General features: G+C 38.9%; 2 protein-coding genes across 6 annotated transcripts in view; both read right to left on the reverse strand.

Moving 5' to 3' along the window:
* Positions 1 to 531, reverse strand: part of GRAMD1C (GRAM domain containing 1C) — a 50,450-nt gene extending 49,919 nt beyond the window's left edge. For all 3 annotated transcript variants that reach the window (XM_087721340.1, XM_087721337.1, XM_087721336.1), the window contains exon 1: positions 376 to 531. In XM_087721340.1, coding sequence (XP_087577466.1) covers positions 376 to 378 — 3 coding nt within the window. In that variant the 5' untranslated portion in view covers positions 379 to 531. The remainder of the gene's footprint in view (positions 1 to 375) is intronic.
* A 5,193-nt stretch (positions 532 to 5,724) lies between these two features.
* Positions 5,725 to 19,818, reverse strand: LOC106550088 (phospholipase A2-like). 3 transcript variants are annotated; one of them, XM_087721344.1, is made up of 6 exons: positions 19,507 to 19,818; positions 16,383 to 16,511; positions 14,213 to 15,088; positions 9,693 to 9,858; positions 9,187 to 9,293; positions 5,725 to 6,710 (listed from the first exon to the last, which is right to left on the reverse strand). In XM_087721344.1, exons 3-6 carry the CDS (start codon positions 14,250 to 14,252, stop codon positions 6,559 to 6,561), a joined length of 465 nt encoding a protein of 154 aa, XP_087577470.1. In that variant the 5' UTR covers positions 14,253 to 15,088; positions 16,383 to 16,511; positions 19,507 to 19,818; the 3' UTR covers positions 5,725 to 6,558. The 3 variants fall into 3 exon arrangements, with proteins under 3 accessions (XP_087577470.1, XP_087577469.1, XP_087577468.1); XM_087721343.1 differs by having other exon boundaries at positions 18,487 to 19,818; XM_087721342.1 differs by lacking the exons at positions 14,213 to 15,088; positions 16,383 to 16,511; positions 19,507 to 19,818 and adding an exon at positions 14,074 to 14,202.
* Between the last annotated feature and the right edge of the window lie 914 nt (positions 19,819 to 20,732).

Genomic DNA, 20,732 nt, shown 5'->3' on the forward strand with positions numbered 1-20,732 from the left:
ATGACAGAAAATCTGCCCGTTTTAAAATATATGCCGTTTTCTTCCGTTTGTAATGCTCCGCGCTCAGAAGGGAGGGGGTGAATGAGAGCCGAGGCCCAGGCCGACAGGACGAGGAAAGTTTTGGCGATCCCAGCCAGTGCCGGGAAAAGCGATCGAGAAACAACTTTCCTCCTTTTTCTTTTAGGTCTCCGCCACTTTTTCAGCCACCTCGCCGGGAGACGGAAAGGCAGCAGCGGGCAGAGGGCGGCTGAGCAGACAGACTTTCCACCTGGCATCCCCAAAGACCCTCAGTTGTTTTTATTGTAGGCTAAACTTTAGACCCAGCTGCCCATAAAAAGATGGAGGGGGGAAGGGGAGAAATGCCGCGCCTCTTACCATGGAGAAGAGAAAGATGCGAGCCGCAAGCGGACCCGAGCGCCATTCGCTCGCAACGCTTCTCCTCCCCGCGGCTTAAAGGGCCAGTGGCACCCGAGCAGAGCGACCACGCATGAGCTCTCTGGGCCGAAGACCAGCAGGAAGGCACAACTGCACAGAGAGATTCCTGGGCTCTGCTAGAGATCTCTGCGTGACGCGTCCCCGATGCCTGTCCCAGGAAAATGATCTGGAGAGAACGTCCTGCGTGAGATGGGCGAATTTAATAAATATTGTTACTGAGACTGAGCAGAACATAGAATTGAAATCAATCTGGAAGTTCTGCTTTCTTTTTATTTTGAAAAAGCAAAGAACGTAGATGTACCCTTCTTATCCATACCCAGTTTTTTTTAAAAAAAAATATCTGTTTTTCTGTCTTTTTTATTCATTTAGTAAATTAGTAAAATTAAAATCAATCCATTTTCTAGTGAGTGCCCTTGGTGAAACGTAACATGGAAGAGTTGGGACTGCAGCAATAAGGCCACATTATATTCTTCCACAACATCATGGAAAAAGTTTCAGTTGCCTTCTTCCTACATGCTTTTTTGATTTTGCAATCTTGAGTCAGGTTTCATTTATTAAAACATAAAAGCGAATTGAAGTTTTCAGTCCATGTTGTGTACATCTAGTAGTGAACATTTTTCCATTTTATTGGATTGTAGAAAAAATTAAATTTGCCCTCACACTTCACTTAAGCATAGTTAACCAAACAATTGTTTACTCAACCCATTTACCATCAACTGTATTTTTTGGAAGGGAGATAGGATGCTCTGCAGTGTATGGACTATTTGGTTCCATATGAAACCCATGCCCCCCCCCCTTGAGGATCTGGTGGCCCGTTCAACTGAGCCTTAGTTTTGGCCTGGGATGAGCAGGGGACAAGGGTATGCCTACATTAGGGATTTCATTGTGGTGACAAGTCCAGAAAAACCTATTTTTCCATTCTTACTGTACTCATGGATATCCAACCAGCTGTATTTTTAGAATGACTCATTCGTTAGTGTGGAGGGATGGGTCATAGGACTATCTTGTGGATTTCTGTGAACAATATCCTAGGTACCTGGTGAGTTACGTTATGTAAACTAAATTGGTTGCTAGTAAGCCACTAGGCAATTCAAGATATGATTAGCCCTACTTGGCATTCATTAAGAAATGTCTGATCAGTTCTCAGAAAAGAATATCCTAGGCACTTGGTGGGTTAAATTTCTCAAATACACCCACTGTTAGATTGGGCAGATCTAGTTGAGATGACAGAATAATAGTCTTGCTTCACTAGCTGAGAACAGTTTAACTGTGTGTTCCTGAGGAATTGGCAAGATCTTCAAGACTGTTAACATCTAACCTGTTGGTTAGATCCATGTCCTGGATCAGTGAAAGCCTCCCAGAAGAGAAGTGGTTGGGTCCATCATATAGCTACAGCTTCTTTTAAAGATGGTGTAATATATAACTTCAAGAAGCACACATTGAATCCAATGGCTTTTGACAAATTTTGTCCAGGCTTCTTTCTGACAAAGTTTGAAAAGAGCGTAGTCAATTTGTAACTCAGAGAACCCTAGAAGAAATGGATTGACCTTTTTCTGTTCGTTTTAGGTTGGAACATAATGTGGAGGTTATACTTATTGCAAATATTGTGGTGGTTCTCCTTTCTCCATATTGGTTCCAGTCCGTACTCATAGGAGGGAAATGATAGAATTGAAAGCCATTTAATGTATTCATGGAATACCACAGGACTCAATGTTCTCATCTCTCATGTTTAACCTACATGATACTGCTGAACAAAGTCACCCATTGGTTTAGAGGCATCATCAGTATGCCAATTATACTCAGACATTTTTTCCCAAATCAAGGCTGATCAAGAAATGCAAATTCTTATTCCAATGCCTGAAAGCTGTCAGGGTCTGGACAGGAAGGAGCAGACTTATGTCCAACCCTAACAAGGCCAAATGACTGTGGGTATAGGGTTATGCCAGATTTGGAGAATTTTCAACCTTAGTTCTGGTTGGGAGTCACACTTCTCCTTTCAGGATTGATGTACAATTTAGGATTCTTCTGGAGTTTCAGTTCTTGTTCAAAGACCTTTTACGGATCCATCTAGAGTATCAGATGTGCTCGTTTTTATATGAAGCAGCCTTCCTCATGATCACCCATGCCTTGCTTGCTATACTTGGGGATAACCTTGAAGGCGGTGCAGAATGTAGCTGTGAAAGCAATTAACAGGGAGACCTTGATATGGTCATGTAACATCCCTTTGTAAACTACAGTGGTTGCCAGTAAGCTTCCAGGCACAATGGAAGATGCTAGTGATTACACGGCATTCATTAAGAAACGTCTGATCAGCACTCAGAAAAGTGCCTTTACTGGAACTGGAATGGATTGAGTGGAATAGATCCTCTAGAGATCTGAACAGCGTGCTTCGCTCTTCTCCAAGCAAGCCTTAAATACCTAGAATTTCCCTCCAGACTTGGACTATGGATGGCGTCTTTGGGGAGGAGAGGGTGTGGCATATGTCATGCATGGGTTATTCTCTCTAGTTTAAGTATTTTGACTCCCTCAATGGTTTTCACAGATTGTTTTAATTATTCTCTCCTCAGAATTGCCTAAAGTTGGACAGCCTTACAAATATGATTTATAAATACTTTCCCTAAAAACAAATTTAGCAGAGCATTTCAAGACCATTTCCTTAATTAGTGTTAAGTACTAATTATTCATTGCTGTAGCATATTCTTCATACAGGAACTACAACAGGAAAAAAAAAGTTTGGTTCCAAACCACTGAGCAAGAGCAGTCTGGAGACCCTAGGTGAAACGTAACATGGAAGTTGCCGTTGCCGTTGCCATCCCAACCTGGCTGAAGAAAGGGAGAGGGGCTGGACCGCTTGTTTGGGAGTGCTTGGACTGGTAGTTCAGCAGAAGGCCAGAGCTAACAGTCTAACAGGAAGGCTCCCTAGCGGCTTATATTTAGGGCAGCGCTGCAATGTTGTCTGAAGGCTTTGGAACCTCAGTAGCTGTCATGGGCAATCCGAAGACGCTTGGCCAGGCGGCGGGCACCTTGAGTTTAGGGTAGTCCTCTGAGAGACTGGATGCCAGAAGACGGCGCTGTTACATCAACACAATAGGACTGCATATCAAAATAGGACTGCGTATCTCCATCAAGTGGCACTTGGTGGTAGAAACATGCGCCTCGCACAGCTGCCTTTGTAATAAGTCCGTGGAGTTTCCTCACGCTGGAAAGATTGTATTTTTCATTGGGTTTTGTCCATTAAGCAGAAAGTGGGAAAAAGTGTTGCTTTGATTATATTTATGCATAATTAAGATACAGACATATTTATAGTGAAAAGTTATATGTATCCTGGGAAGCACATTTGGCTGTTTTCCATGTGGTCATCTATGGATATGAGATCTTCAGGAATTTGGAGCCAGTGTACTTTTTGGATTCTTCAGAGAGTATCTACATCCAGTAGTACTTTTAATCTGCTAATAAACTGTCTGAGCTCCTACCTGTTGAATGATCTAGGCAGAGTTATCTCCGAACAGGTAATTTTTTAAAATCACAGACTGCAGTATGTTGCAGAAGTTCTGGCCTGATTCAAGTTGCTAATTTTGTTCTTCAAAACTGCAATCTTTTTGAATTACATTTCTTCTCTATGTCCAGAGGAGCCACATTAAAAAAAGTGAAAGGTTAGAACCAAGAGGGAAACATCTTGAGAATCCTTTCCAGCTGATTGGTTGCTTCCATCCCATCTCCATATTTGTCTTTTTCTCCACCTCCCGCCTCCCTCACCTGCCCTACCCTCACATCTTCCTCTTCCTGCTAGTGCCACCATTCACATCTCATCATCTGTCACTTTGTCCTATCCTGTTTGATCTTGCCCCTGCAAGATCAAACAGGATAGGTCAGTTTGCAACCAATAAACTCTCCTCCTTCTCGGTGATCAGCAGAGGAATTGCTGATCTGGCCAGTCAGATGCTGCAGTCTACATTAGGGCAGCTTTAAGGTGACCAATATATTTTGCAGGTGGCAGGTCTTCTTGGTGGTTCCCCCCCCCCTCCAATTTGGCAACACCTTGTTTTGAGTTACTGAATCCCCTGGACTCATTTAAATTCTGACTATTCCACAGAGGATTTGGAATTACAAAAACAATTAAACAGATCTGATTACCTTAGCTATAATCCACAAGGATTACTGGATTACCAATAAATAAAAATGTCCCACTTTCAATCTTGGTTTAGGAGGGTAAAGTTGATCATGTAGAACAGGAGTCTCCAACCTCCAGTCCACAGCTTGTTGAAAGTGGGCTGAGCAAGCGGTGGGCAAGCACGCAAAGCTCCATTTGCACAAGTGACATGCACGCAACCATCTCCTCCCGTCCAGCTGCCACTGCTGGTCCACCGAGTCAGAAAGGTTGGGGCTGCTGATGTAGAACTACAATAGAATTCAAATGATTAACCCAAGGTTGGTTTATCGGTTGTGTGCCTGACCAATGAGAAAAGGGCTTCTGATGCAGTAAAGCAGTGTTCCCCAACCTTTCCGGCTTTGCGGACTGGCAGAGGGGAGAGGGGTTGGTTCCATGCGAGCAGCAGGTAAGCGCGCATGCAGCTCCATTTGAATGAGCACTTCTGCGGCTCGAGGGTTGGGAACCACTCCCAGTAGTAAAGACTTGGCAGTAATCTTGTGGTGTAACCTGGTGTTGATGAGACAGTAGGTACTTTCCAAAAAGATTGGTGCCTTTGATCAAACTAGTGAGATTGCTAGCCAATAGTCAAAAGACCTGATGATGTTAGTAGCTGGTCAGGTGAAGCACATGTTTTTAATTTTAAGCAACAGCTTGTTAATATGGATGAAAACATAATGGCCTTTTAAAACAATGTAAGTTAATATTATATTTCAGACTTTGAACAACAGACTGTGAAACCAAGTAAGTGGTTTGAGAGGAAAGGGACATAAGGAGGGGGAAGGAATAAGGACTACACCCCTACTCCTTCTCTATTCTCAGAATATTCTCTCCTGCCATTGCATTTCTGACTACACTGGCAATTGGGCATTTTTATAGATGTATATTCAATTCTGTACTATGCAGGTTATTATTTACACATTGGATAGGGGAAATGTAGGAAATGTGGGGAGAGGAGAATAAAACTTTCTGAAGAGTATTTCAGTTTCAGATTAGAACCAAACATATATACACTTTGTGTCACATATTGATAGCTGAGGACTGGGAGCAAAAAAAAAGTGACACGGTGTTAGGTTTAAAGAAAGAAATGAGGGCAAGGTGGGAACAAATTAAAATCGATAAAGCCAGTGTGAGAAAGCAAATATACCTGAAAAATAGATTTATTTATGTATGTATGTATTTCCTAACTTATTTATTTTTATAAATAATTCAAAGTGATGAACACACCTAGTAGTTTTTTCGCCTATTTTTCCTAACGTCACAGTAAGGATTTTAGCTAAGTACATAGAAAATAAAAAATGATCCTAGTGTTATTAGGTCAGTCAGTCTGTCTGTCTGTCTGTCTGTCAGGGTTCCGAGTGAACTCGAGAGCAAGCAAGGAGTGCTTTGCGAGTTGGCACAGTCATATGAACAGTGCTGGATGTCAGCTACTGAAGGGCTGAACTGACATCAGTTTCTGTCATTCATATGGGTTAACTACAGAAGGACTACAGAAACTTTAAAAATCTATAATGGCAGATATACCTAATAGTTGTAGAGATTAATTTGTTTTGAATCAGCATCCTGCTGCTTTTGTTTGTGACAGATACTTTGGTGACAATTATCATTCCTGATCATTTGGTTAGGTTGGCTAGGGATCTGTAGTTAAAAAGATTGTGAAGGTGCCACATTGCACCTGGCTATTTTGTCATCCTCCTGTAGATCTGTTTAGTTTCTAGTGAGCCTTCTTAAATTTACTGTACAAAACCATATCCCAGGGAAAATGAATCGTTCACTAATAAGAAAGCACTATTCTCTTCTGCCATCAACTGGTTGTTTAGATATTTGCAGAATTCCAAAATATGATTCATAATTTCAGGAGTTGGAAAAGTGTAAAAGATCAGGAAGCCTGTAGCCTTTAGGTAGAAAAGCCTGGAAATAAAGATCCTAATATTTAAAAAAATCAATAGTTTTAAATTGATTATTATAAAAATCTATTAATGCTTATAGCCACATGAAGGATATATCTGGCCACAAAGATTATTTGGCCAGAAGATGTAACGCTTATTGAATGGGGCAAATCTCCAACATCGAGCTGCTTCTTTGTCACACTGGCAAATTATGTTTTGACATCTGTCTAGAACAGCATCTGAAAAAAAGGAATTAAGAAAATACTACTGCTGGTTATGTTGAAGTAGAGCACATAGTCCTTCTTAACTATGAAACTGGCATTTATTAAGATGTATAATCTTAAAAGATAAAGGATTGTTCTGTTTCAAACTTTTTTGAACACCTCAAAATGCGTAAAATGATATTTATACTGCTTGAAGGCCATTTTGGACATTTAAAAAAAACAAAATTCATGATTGGGAATTAAAGCATTGCTTGGATTTAACGTGTGCATTAACCCACTATATCTTACAATTGCAAAATATGTATCAATGTATATGTTAAAACAATGCACTGTATATTCCAGGTTCATATTTATTAAGTCCTATGTCACACATCCTCTTTTCAAACAAATATTTTTCTAGTCCTTTCTGTGAAAAGTCATTCCGGAGAGCAGTGTCTCAGCAACACGTGCCTCTCCAAAAATCTAAACTTCTGAGTAATATGAAGTATGAAAAAGAAAACACCTCTTTCACTAAGTGGGCAAAGGATTTTAACTCTTGCTGCTCTTCTGTACTTTGATTTTTAAGAAATCCACAGTCATGAATGATGGTATAGTGGTATATATGGTATAGCAATATTGCAGCTAACTCTGCCCACAGCCAGGAGTTTGATCCTGACCAGCTCAAAGTTCCGAGATCAGAAAAATGAGGACAATGAGATTGTTAGAGCAATTTGCTGACATAGTAATCCTCTCAGAGTGTTGGAATTCATTCCGGGTGTTTGCATGCAGGGCAGCTTCTGCTGTCTGAAACACACATACACAGGGATGCAAAAACATCGCACCAGAAACATCTTTCTGGCCTAATGGTCATAACTCACTATGCAGCCTCATGTAACAAGAACTATGTGAGCCAGCTACTCCCACACATGCCTTTTCTCCCCCCTATGCTGTGCTGTAACTTTCTATTCCCTCTCTCCCCCTCCCAATGCCATGCAGCTTGTAATCTTCTGTTCCCCCTTTGCCCACCCTTTGCCATGATGTGATTTTCTATTGGTTTATTTGTAGAATGCTGTGAACTTTTCATTAGTTTACTTGTGCCATGTGTGATTATATATGCCTTTTGATACGCTCCTTTTTGATGACGCTGTAACTAACTTTTTCTAATAAAAGAGCCCTTCGGTGATCATTCGAAGCTTTTGCTCATCCCGAAGAATTTCGTCTGGTGTTTTCCTTTTGATTAGGCAAGGACACATGAGCAGCCCACCAATGTGGCGACAATGCCGCATCAGAGAATGCTAGATGCCTCAGTGGCTAAGACAATAAGCATGTCAATCAGAAAGGTCGGCAGTTCAGCATTTCGAATCCCTAATACAGGTCTCCTGCGTGGGCAGGGGGTTGGACTAGATGACCTCCAAGGTCTCTTCCAACTCTCTTACTGTTTACTTAGTTGTTTACTGCTATAAAGCACTTTGGAGCAGCTGATAAATCTAAGTGCTATTGCTATTATGGTGGTTGAGAATCAAGATTTGCCCTTTAGGTTGAGAAGTGTCCAAGAGCAAGGACCACAGTAGGCAGGGCATTGGAAAGGGATGGGGTTTTGCAGAGGTTTCAGGACTGGTTTATTTTTGAAAAGTTCTGTTCAGCCTATTTTTAAGTGTAATCTACAATTTAAATATGTCATAAACCTCAGAGAAACAACACTGTATCACTATTTTAGTCATCATAGTCAAGTAGTAGCTACAATGAATGGCCTGCATCCCTAAAATCACTGGATTTTGCCCACCTATTTTATGAATTGCAGCAATTCAACACTGTTTATATTTTTTACATATTTACATATTAAGATTTCTTCCAAAACTTTACCCTTCCATCTTCAAACATCACAGATCTTGGAAAATTGACAACATGCTACAAACAGCTTGAGTAAAAGTATATGGCATTAAGTTAGCACAAGACACTAACAGTATATTCAATATTCAATACAGCCATTTTTTTCACCACTAGACTCCACAAAAAGATTGAAACTCCTTTAAGTTAAGGCCATAAGTATAAACTTTCCAGCCCAGTAATGTGGCCTAAAAAGACTGGCATGTCCCAGCAGCATGCTGAGCAAAATGGAAAAAAACCAAAATGATACTCTGGCTAGGCATAGGATAGCAGTATAATGCTGTTGTTGGTAAAATCTCATTTGATGAATTAATTAAAATATCCAATATCAAAATCAATATCCTTTCAGAATCACTTTTAATCCAGAGAAACATTTAATCCAATTACTATTACACTGTTTTTTATAAGCTGAATCCTCAGGCAAGTATGAGAAATTGTGTTAGTATTAAAGTTTTTTAAAACAGTCTGCTTAGAACAGTGTTGTGAATATTCCAAGATCTCTGAGAAAACCAATAGGACTTCCTGAAATTAAAGCTGAATGTTTCACCTCTAGAACATCTATTATGTATTTGTGCCTCTCTAAGATCAGATTAAAAAAAATAATGACATTCAGGTTGTACCTTACCGCATATCACAGTATTGTTCTGACAAGTCCACTTATATCTGTCTGTTATGGGGTGACAGCCTTGTCGTTGTGCAAAGTCATAACAGCAGTCATGTCTATGGCAGCACCTTTCAGCAACAGAGACTGATTAATATCATTGATGTGAACCCTGATCATCAAGCAGTATGTGGGGCACTGTGAAACTCTCATCTCTAGATCATAATGCTTTACAGCCCTCTCTAAGCATTTTTACATCATATTGCCCCCAACAATCTGGTCCTCATTTTATCGACCTCGGAAGGATGGAAAGCTGAGTCAACTTTAAGCCGGTCAGGATCCAATTGCTGGCAGTCAGCAGAATTAGACTGCAATACAGCTTTCTAATCATTGTGCCACCACAGCTCTTAGATATTCTTGTCTTAAAATAAAGCTGACTTCATTAAAATGTATTAAACAGAGTGGGATTAATTCAATTGAAGAAAGTAATGGAAATATGAACTTAATAGAGAAAGGTGTACAGTACATACCAATCTGTTTCATCCGTAGGCCATCCGCTTCCCCCTGAACCACAATAGCATCCATAATTTATATAGGCCAAAGGAAATCGCCTTGTACCACATTTTAGGGTTTCATATAATTCAATGAGTCCTCTTTTTTTCACAAAGTGTTTTTTTCCAAGAACACCATTCCATACTGCAAAGGCAGAAATTAAGATTTTACTACATTGAAGTAGCACCATCCAATAGTTGCTTTATCTCTTTTTATACAATCTGCATCTGCATTAATATATACATTATATTCTGTTTGGCTGGAGTGTTGGGCAGCTGTTAGAAAGAAGAGGGAGTTTAGATTAAGCTTTGGGTTGGTATTACCCCTCTCACGTCTGAGGTTGTCTTAACCTCAGTTATTTAACATAGCATTTAACTATAAATCAAAGTAAGTATTGTGGTATTTTAAATAATCTACTTGAAATAGTACTTTAGTTTAGTATGACCACTAAATGTGAAGCAACAAGAGAAAAGATATTTTAGAAGTAGAAAAGGAGAATACTATGGAAGTCCCAATCAACTTCTTGTGTCATCCCCAACTTCCACTGGCTTATGGTCCCCATCAGATATCATGGGAAAATGAAGCTTTCAGAAAATAAATAACCCATCTTTGTCCTCAATATTGCTCAAATCTGCATACAGAAAGTTGCAACATTGCTATTTTGGAGGAACCAACTTCTTACTTCCCATGCAATAGCTTTCAACAAACTCCCTTCCTACATTGGATGATTAAAGATGAACAGAGCTTTCAAGGCACTCCATATATAGTCTATATGAGTATACTGTTTATCTCACAACATTTGCTATGAACTGTGTGTATTGATTTTAAATCTGCACAGGTGTCAAGAAATATGAAAATTAAAACCATGTTAGGAGTGCATCAAATCAATGGAAAACCCAACAAAGTAGAAAGGGCAAGCTTTCAACTTCCTGATTTGAATATAATTCTTTGCTGTTATCTTGGGCACATTTTCAAGACAAAAACAAAACTCCAAACTGAAGAACTGTTTTACAATTGACTTGATTTTGTTTCCCAGGACATTATTTGACTATCAAATATGCATACATGAAAATACAATATTATATTTTTATTACACAGTATTCAACCATAATTTTAAAACTAAAGACAAATATGTGGTTTTTGTTGTAAAAAGAAGATAAAAAACTTAGTAGCCATTGCAACCACCGAATCATAATAGGCGGGTATATGCTTATACAGAAACAGTCTACTTCTACTTAAAGCATGGGTCTTCCAACCCCTGGTCCGTGGATCGGCACCAGGCCACAGCCTGCCAGAAACTGGGCTGCACAAGCCACATCTGCAGGATGCAGGCAGCATGTGAAACTATGCCCCTCCAGTCCATGGAAAAACCTCTCCCCATGGAATAGGTCTCTGGTGCCCAAAAGGTTGGGGACCATTGACTTAAAGGCATGATATTAAAGCATTAAAACTTTAAAGCATATAAATATGCATTGTAGAATTGCTCAAAAGTCATAGGGAAAAAAATCTATTTCACGGATAGAAAAATACGTTTGTGTGTGTAGAATCTTAAACCCCTAGAAAAATCTTCTAATTTATTTTTCATTAAAATGTTTTTATTTTCCATTTTTCATTTTCATACAGTCACATATATACTGTGCATAGCCGGGGCCATACAACATTAAACAATAATCACAGCAATTCCTCTTGTCAACAATACCCCCCCAAATAGAAACCCAATATACCTCTTCCACTCTCCATACACCTCTTTCTTCCGCCCCCCTCCAACTTTCTATCTTCCCTCCTTCATTCCCCTCTACCCTACTTCCCCTCCCCCTCTACCACTCCTCTCTCCCAGTCCACTCCCTCCCTTCCTTCTCACCCTCTCTCCCGCCCTCTCTCCCCCTCTTTCTTCTATCCCACTCCTCCTCCCCTTGGTGTATTTCTACTATATGTCAATGTATTCAGCTTGTCCTATTTTTACAGAGAAATTAAAGAGAAACAGTATACATGTGAAATCGCATTACATTGAAATCTAACACATAGTATATATCCCCCTCCCCCCACCCTCCCCCCAACACCCCTCCTCCCTCCCCCCCCCGACTTCCCAGAGCCCGTACACGGTATAGATTTTTAATAAACACAGTCTAAAATATATTGAGACAAAAGAAATAAAAAAAGAGGTTAGTAACATCTCTACATTGATCTCAGCTTCTTCCTGTTACACTACCTTTGAACAGTTTAAATCATTTCTGATCTTAAGCATAGGCTATCTGGAATTTCTTAGTCCCGTATTTGTTTTGTATATAATCAATCCATTTTTTCCAGTCTCACAGGAAAGTCATAGGAAAAAAAATCTATTTCACGGATAGAAAAATACGTTTGTGTGTGTAGAATCTTAAACCCCTAGAAAAATCTTCTAATTTATTAATAGAACTATATTTACATTAAGATAGGCAAAGTGATAAATTATTAGTACTGAATTCAGTCTGTGAATATTTATATATTTCAAATCACAGATTTTGGCCTCCAAAGAATTAAAAAGGAAATAAGGCAAAATTTCATTATTTTACTGATTCCTGCCACCCATCAGTTCAATCAAGTATCATTTCAGAAAAGTATCACATTTTAAACACTTATCATTAGTGCAGTTTCACAGGTGACTATTGTATTACAGTATGTATTTGGCAAGACAGTTTTGCTGAAACCTTAGAAGTTTAAGAATGTACAGAAGTCCTCATGTTTTCTTTTACCTGAAAAGATTACGGTAATAGTCTCTTTTTAAAAAAAATCTGAAATTTTGTTGGGCTATCTGGGAATCTGAGCTTTCTTAACTCTGGAGTTTGGACAGATGTATTTTAAAGTGCATTAATTAGGAATCTTTGGATAATTTAAAATACATTGTGGTAATGTTCTTTTATTTTTTATTATTAAACTTATATGTCACATGTTCCCTGAGAAAACTTTAGTTATCTTATAATCATTCAATTAAAATGCAATATAAAACATTAAAACAATAAGTAGGGACCTTAAATTTAAAATTCAGTTAAAATAAAGTTAACCAGTGTGGAGAGGGAAGGAGCAAAGTGGGCATGGGGAGGAGATGGGTAATATACCTAATTCATTAGCCACTTCCAAAATTGCACACCACCATTCGGGCTCCAGGCCAGTTGGCACAGCTATGTCTTCAAGGCCTTTCAGAAGGCCAAAAGGGTGAGTGTGAATCTCACCTGAGGGTGGCAGTCACGACAAAAAAATGTTCTTCTTCTGGACCCTTCCACAAAAAAATCCTTCATTGATAGAGCTCATAGTATCCCCCTTCTGCTAGTACAGAAGGGTGGGCTAGTCCCACCAGTGTGAGCCAGTTTCTCAGGTAGCCTGGACTCATGCCATGAAGGGCTTTAAAAGTAATAACCAATGCTTCAAATTGGATTAAAAGCAAATTGGCAACCACTGCAGCTTGTGGATTAGCAGTATAAAATGAACCAACTTAGGGCCCCCAAGAAGTGCTCATGCAGCTGTATTCTGCACCAGCTGAAGGTCCCAGATATTTTTCAAGGGTAGCCCCATGTAGAGTGCATTTCCGCAATCTGAGTGTGAAATGATCAGGACTTGAATGATTGAGTGCAGAGACTCTCAATCCAGCAAAGGGCACAACTTGTATGCTACACAGAGTTTTGCAACAGGCCTCTTAGGCACAATTGCCAGCTGCTCATTGAGCAGGAGTCATGAGCCCAGGAGAACCACCAGATTGTGCATCAGGTTTGTCTGGGACAGTGCAACCTTATTGAGAACTAAAGATGTTAAAGTCCCAGAACCAGAAGCTCCATGTCTTACAGGGTTTATTAATGCACGTGCAAGTTTTACTGTTATTTTTTTTAAATCAACAAACTTTTTCTGCTGACATTTGTTCACTTCACTCCACAGCCTACACATGAAATAAACCTTTCTAAAGAAACATCACTGCAGGAGGATTGAAAAAAAAGGTAAAGTGATATTTAAAAAGTCACAAACACATGCACAAAAAAGTGGAAGAGATATTCAGTTATGAGAATTGTTATTTGCCTTTGTGCAATCTTCAAGTAACAAGTCTTTACCTCAGTTTGCAAGTTTTCACTATTATAAATTTTTTAAAAATGTACATATTCAGTGTGGGATTCAAGTAATTTAACCACCGGTTCTCTGTCCTAATGATTTCTTCCAACAACCAGTTTTCCAAACTGCTCAGAAAGTTTAACAACCGGTTCACCTGAAGTGGTGTGAACTGGCTGAATCCCACCACTGTACATATTCCCTTACTATTTAAATGCTCAAACAAGTTATTATGACATGAAGTGTTTTGGGGGAGTAAGGACAATATGAAAAAATGTAATTACTCACCTATCCATGTCTTTCTTGCTTCTCTTGAATTTAACAGCAATTTAAGACTCATGTAATGCATTGTCAGCATTAAGTGAGGAAAACAGAAGGGGAAAAGGATTGGCATTTCAGGCCAGCATCAATCATCAATTGCACTCACCTGCCTGAAACAGCAGCAGTGTCACCAGCTGGCGTTCCATGTGGAGATCAACTCTGTATGACCCCACTCTGGCTGCAACACCTACAGTCTGTTTAGAGTAGACTCTCCCTGTATGTTCTGCTGTCAAATTGAGTGAAGCAATGGGTGTGTCTAAACAGTCTTACTGGATGCTCCTTTATAGTCTCCAAACTAAATATATGATTCTGTAAATTTCAATCACTTTCTAAAAGAGATCATTATTCAGAGGCTTATGGAAGGACAGTTCTCTGATGCCAGGGCTTCTATTTGCAGATTGTTCCTTTCATCAAGTCTTGTTAAAAGGGAATTTGATTGAATCTGCTGGACAGGTTGACATATTACAACCACAAACCTGGGGTTCTTTTGCTTGCAATCCCCAACTGCACCATTTGTTTCACAGCTCTTAGTGTTAAAAGACTTAATTTCTCTGTAACATGTAATGGCAGCATTTAAGTTAAAGAACTATTAAAATAAAGATCTTTTGTTTTAATGCTTGAGATTTTAGCAAGCTGCTTAAAGTGAAAAAATGTAGTTCAAAATCTATTTTTAAATATTAATTCAAAATTACTGGCGTTCTCTATATGCCTAGGGGCTCCTTGAAACATCTGATTTTTGTTTGGGATTTTCCTTCCTCCATGATAGTCATTTTGTGAAAGAACAAGCTCTCTCCCATCATAGACATCATGAAGGTCCATATGAGTGAAGGTTCCAGTCTCTCTCTCCTGCAACGAGGCTGACAATGTATTCTTCCTTGGAACCAGCTATTTCTAATCCATGAGGTTTAATATTCTTCAGGAAGAATTATTAATTAATTTATTGTTTAAATGAGATGTATGGTATTGAATTGTTTCTTCAATTCTGCCAAAATGAAAAAAAATCAGTATAATTTGGAGGAACAAAATATATATTCCAAGCATTGCACAGGTTTAAGGCAATCAATTCGCCCCTTAAAATCTTTTATTTTTTAACATTAAAAAACCCTAAAAAAGTAAGCACCACTCAGTTCAAGGGTGTTCTTGGAGCCCAAAGAGATCCCAGGATCCACATCCTGCTAACTCCTGTTCTGTTCTTCAACTTAATATTTGTTGCAATATAATCCATGTCACCATATTACTTTGAGAGTGCTTAGCTCTTTTTCTTATTTGGCCACAAATTAAAATTACCTTAAGTTTTTAAAGGTCCATTAGTGCCTTCTATTAATTACTAAGTAACCTTTCAGAGTATTTAAATATGCTGTGAAATTTTGTTTTAGTTTAAATAATCTCCAAAAATCTTGGAACGATACCTTCTTAACCCTCCTTTTCAATGGAGGTTTACTTGTATTTCACTGCTAAGAGACATGTTGTTCTGAAGTCTCTGTACCAGTTGGCTACACTGACCATGATAACTTATACAGAATTGAATCTCAATATCAAATAGTAGACTTCAATAATGTGATTTTCCGTACTATGATTACAGGTATTTCAAAATTAAATCTCAAAGGGAGTGGATCATTCTATCTATCTAAATTTTAAAAGAAAAACTAACAGATAAATTTATCTCTTGCAATGGAGTGTATCATAATGTGTTTAAGATTATCACCTCAGAATTAATGGCTACATTTGATTTATTTTAGGTACAAACTGTACAATTGTCCAGAAATTGCAGTGATCCGGAATATAAAAATATCTAGCCAGAAGTTATATATTTCTTGCTGTGAGCAAAAGTCACAAGGCAAAAAACAGTCAGTTTGTCTAGTTCCACCTTAAACCTGAAAGCTGCTTGGATGATTGGGACACTCACTCTCTCTCAGTCCAACCCGTCTTGCAGGATTGTTGTTGTGGAGAAAATAATAAAGATGGGATAAAAAAATCTAAAATAAAAAGCCACATTCAAGTGCAATATAAAACAACAAAGATAAGTTAGCAGGAAAACAACACCCAGTCTTCCATCTCTTTAGAGTAGCTAATTTAAACAATGACTTTATATAAAATATAACAGTGAAGTTATATCTCAGTTACTCAACAAAGAGACACACTAATACATTAAGTATTACTAAGTATACATTTTCTCCAAGGCAGAAAGAAAATTGACTTAAAACAGCTGTAAAAAACACATCCTTGAATTAAAAAATCATTTTCTAATATTGGGGTGGGGGGGGGAGTAAATTTACCCAGAAGCTCCAATCTGCATTCCAGTTGTCTGGAGATGTGAGCTGCATTTTCTCAGCGCAAACATTAAGATTCTCTTCTTTATCCACCAGTGTTTGACTGATGAGGCCATGACATGCTTCATGAAGGGCCTGGTGAACGAGGAATATAATTAGTATTTTAATGAGGTAAAGATAAAAATCCATAACTCCTAAATAAAATAAAGAGGATCAAAGAATAGTAAATCATTCCATCTTCCACATCATCCAATAAAACCGATGAAGCTTCCAGAATAGGAAGCGAAATGTCTTGTTTTTCCCCTCAAAAATCATCCAGTTGCCTTTTCAAAATAAAAACTTTTGATATAACTATGACCTTGATAACTGAGAATCTTCATAGACATTTTGATCAAAGAATAAGCATCCTTTTATCCCTTGGTTAGAGCATTTAATAAGTTTTTCAACTCTGGTTTAATACATTTTATTATTCTTTTATATAATCAACAATCTACTAAGTTCCGTTTTTTAATTGTTTTCTGCAATTGTTTATCTTCAATTTTATTTTTATTTTTTGGTAAACATTAAAAGGTTTTGGTAGTTTATGGTGTTATCAGTTTAAAAGATGAAATAACCACTTGGAGAAATGTTTTATTTCTAGACTCCATGTTATTTTGGACAAGCCAAAGTTGAAAGGGTGTGTGGGCATATAATAGATTTACATCCCAAAGAAAGGAGAGCTTTTACATTTACTAGTGAAGTTTCCAAAACCTTTAGAATCAAGGAATTCTTTCCATTCCCCATCTGATAGATGACAGAAAATCTGCCCGTTTTAAAATATATGCCGTTTTCTTCCGTTTGTAATGCTCCACGCTCAGAAGGGAGGGGTGAATGAGAGCCGAGGCCAAGGCCGACGGGACGAGGAAAGTTTTGGCGATCCTAGCCAGTGCCGGGAAAAGCGATCGGGAAGCAACTTTCTGCCTTTTTCTTTTAGGTCTCCGCCACCGTTTTCAGCCACCGTTGCCGGGAGACGGAAAGGCAGCAGCGGGCAGGACAGACTTTCCATCTGGCATCCCCAAAGACCTTCAGTTGTTTTTATTGTAGGCTAAAGTTTCAAACCAGCTGCCCATAAAAAGATGGAGAGGGGAGAAGGGGGGAAATGCCGCGCCTCTTACCCTGGAGAAGGATGCGAGCCGCAAGCGGACCCGAGCGCCATTCGCTCGCAACGCTTCTCTCCCCGCGGCTTAAAGGGCCAGCAGCACCCAAGCAAAGCGACCACGCATGAGCTCTCTGGGCCGAAGACCAGAGGGGAGCACAACTGCTCGGAAAATGATCTGGAGAGAAGGTCCTCCGTGAGATGGGCGAATTTAATAAATATTGTCACTGAGACTGAGCAAACCGTAGAATTGAAATCAATCTGGAAGCTCCCCCTTTTTTATTTTGAAAAAGCAGGGAACATAGGTATACTTTTCTTATTCATACCCAGTTTTTGAAAAATATTATGTTCAAATTTTTATGCGCACCGAACCGGCAGTAATGCTGGGAGCAACCCACTCCTGATCTAATAATGAACTTTTTTTTGCATTTTATTGGGTTGTACAGCAATTTAAATTTTCCTTCACATTTCACTTAAGTATAGTTAACCAAACAATTGTTTACTCGACCCATTTACCATCAGTTGTTGTATTTTTGGGGAAGGGAGATGGGTTGTTCTGCTCTGGATAGTTTATGAACTATTTGATTCCAGATGAAATCCATGGTTTTTTTCCCTGAGGATCTGGTGGCCCATTCAACTGAGACCTTAGTTTTGATTTGGAATGGGCAGCGGACAAAGATATGCCTATATTAGGGATTTCATTGTGGTGACAAGTCCAGAAAAACCTATTTTTCCATTTTCACTGTACTCGTAGATATACATCCAGCTATATTTTTACAGTGACTCATTCATTAGTATGGAGGGATGGGTCACAGGACTATCTTGTAGATATCTGTGAAGAATATCCTAGGTACCTGGTGAGTTAAATCATGTAAATTAAATTGGTTGCTGGTAAGCCACTAGGCAATTCATGATGTGATTACTCTACGTGGCATTCATTAAGAAATGTTGTCTGATCAGTTCGCAGAAATGTACCTTTATTGTTGCAGTATCTACCCTCAAGAACTGGAATGGGTTGACCAGCCTCTACCTTTTTCTCCTACAAGCAAGCTTAAATATCAAAATTGGACTATGGATGGCTCCTTTGGGGAGGAGAGCGTGTGGCACATGTCATGGGTTGTTCTCTCTAGGTTAAGAGATTTGCTCCCTCAATGATTTTCATATATTGTTTCCATTGTTCTCTTCTCAGAAGTGCATAGAGTTGGACAGCTTGGACAGTTGGACAAATATGATTTATAAATACTTTCCCTGAAAACAAATTTAGCAGAGCATTTCAAAAACCACTTCCTTAATTAGTGTTAAATACTAATTATTCATTGCTATAGTATATTCTTCATACAGAATCTTAAAATAGAAAACAGTAATTAAATACTGTATATATTTTTACTTGCAGTATTTTTCTGCCCTCATTTTGTTCTTATTCTTCAGGGGTTTTCCTTCCCCTTCTATGAATGCATTATGGCTAAAATATATTTATAAAAAAGCTGATATTCACAGTTTTATTTTAAAAAGTGTTGCCAGAAGTTTCTCGTGATAAGACTCTGTAAATTAATTGAATTTAATAAATATACATCTAGGCTTGGAATATTGGCACTTGTTCAAAAGGAGAAAATAAGGTGATAAAAATGAACGTTTCCTGTAAATAAAGAGCTTCTTTTACCTATTATATTGACATAAATTCCAAACTAACCATAGGTTCATATGCACTAATTCACATTTTCTGAATTCCTATGTGAGAGCTTCTGTGTGTTCAACTGATCATAGCAGCCCAGTATGACTTTAAAATAAGCCATGTCTGCTAGTCATTTCTTTGAAAAGTGCTGTGACCTCCGCAAGAATGGCAAAAGCTACAAGTTTCCACAGGTGAGACAATAAGCTCAATAAGTGAGAAACAAGTGAATCAAGGACATAATAAACTGGGATTTGCTGTATCTTAAGTAGCTCTCCTCAAACTGCGCGCTTCAAAAGTATAGGAACTACAACTCCCAGAATTACCTTTCAGAGTGAGACCCGGAATTTTTTGGCCGTTGCCATCACAACCTGGCTGAAGAAAGGGAGAGGGGCTGGGCCGCTTGTTTGGGAATGCTTGGACTGGTAGTTCAGAAGAAGGCCGGAGCTAACAGTCTAACGGGAAGGCTCCCCAGCTGCTTATATTTAGGGCAGCGCTGCAATGTTGTCTGAAGGCTCTGGACCTCAGTAGCTGTCACGGGCAATCCGAAGACGCTTGGTCAGGCGGCGGGCACCTTGAGTTCAGGGTAGTCCTCTGAGACCCAGGTCGCCAGAAGATGGCGCTGTTACATCAACACAATAAGACTGCGTATCACAATAGGACTGCGTATCTCCACCAAGTGGCACTTGGTGATAGAAACACGCGGCTCGCGCAGCTGCCTTCGTAACAAGCGCCCTGAGTTTCCTCTCGCTGGAAAGTTTTATATCGGCCCCATTCAGAGAAGGGCTCATTCTGAGCAACCAGGATTATAGCTTAGTTCAAGTAGTTACTAGGACCAAGAAATATCTGGACAACTGCAGAGTTCTTTTTTTTAACCAAAAAGGAATGGAATACTTTCCCTAAATCTCTGCAATATTTCACAGGTTTTAAAGTATTCACAAAGCATCATACACAGTAATACGGGCAGAGGATTAAGGTTGATCCTCGTCTAAAGTCTTGGAAGAGGAAATGATAACTTAGACACAATAGTATCTTACACAGCTCAGACAGCACTTTTTTATTGTTAATATTTTGTAGTTGAGTTGTGTATCCCTGGACATGAACATAGCAGCACAGTTAATGTTTTCCTGTTTTTTGAAATATATTAAATATTTTCACTAGAAAGCAATGTTTATTCCTAAGTAATATGCCTAAAAAGGCAGAGGCAGGCCTTTTTTGTAAAGGTGCCCAAAAAACACTATGGATGGGTCAGTGAAGTCACTAGCAATCACATCTGACTCTGGAGAGGCTTTGCTAAGAATTGCAAAATAAGAACCTGTCACTGCAATTTTTTTTTAAAAAATGTTATGATAAACTACATCAATTTATGGCCTCTTGGAAAGGCCCAGAATGCTCATGAAGTTGTTTGGCTGCAGTCATTGTCATCTGCTGCTCCCTGGTATATGCAAGGGAGTGATTAGTGATTCTTTCCTTAATGGATTTTAATCTTGATGTCTACTATCATCAATTGTAACTGAGTTCACCCCAAACATTTGTAGGCCAAATTATGGGT

The sequence above is a fragment of the Thamnophis sirtalis genome, unplaced genomic scaffold, assembly GCF_051295495.1.
Source record: "Thamnophis sirtalis isolate CommonGarterSnake01/CBP01778 unplaced genomic scaffold, rThaSir2_p1.2 scaffold_8, whole genome shotgun sequence".
NCBI lineage: Eukaryota > Metazoa > Chordata > Lepidosauria > Squamata > Natricidae > Thamnophis > Thamnophis sirtalis.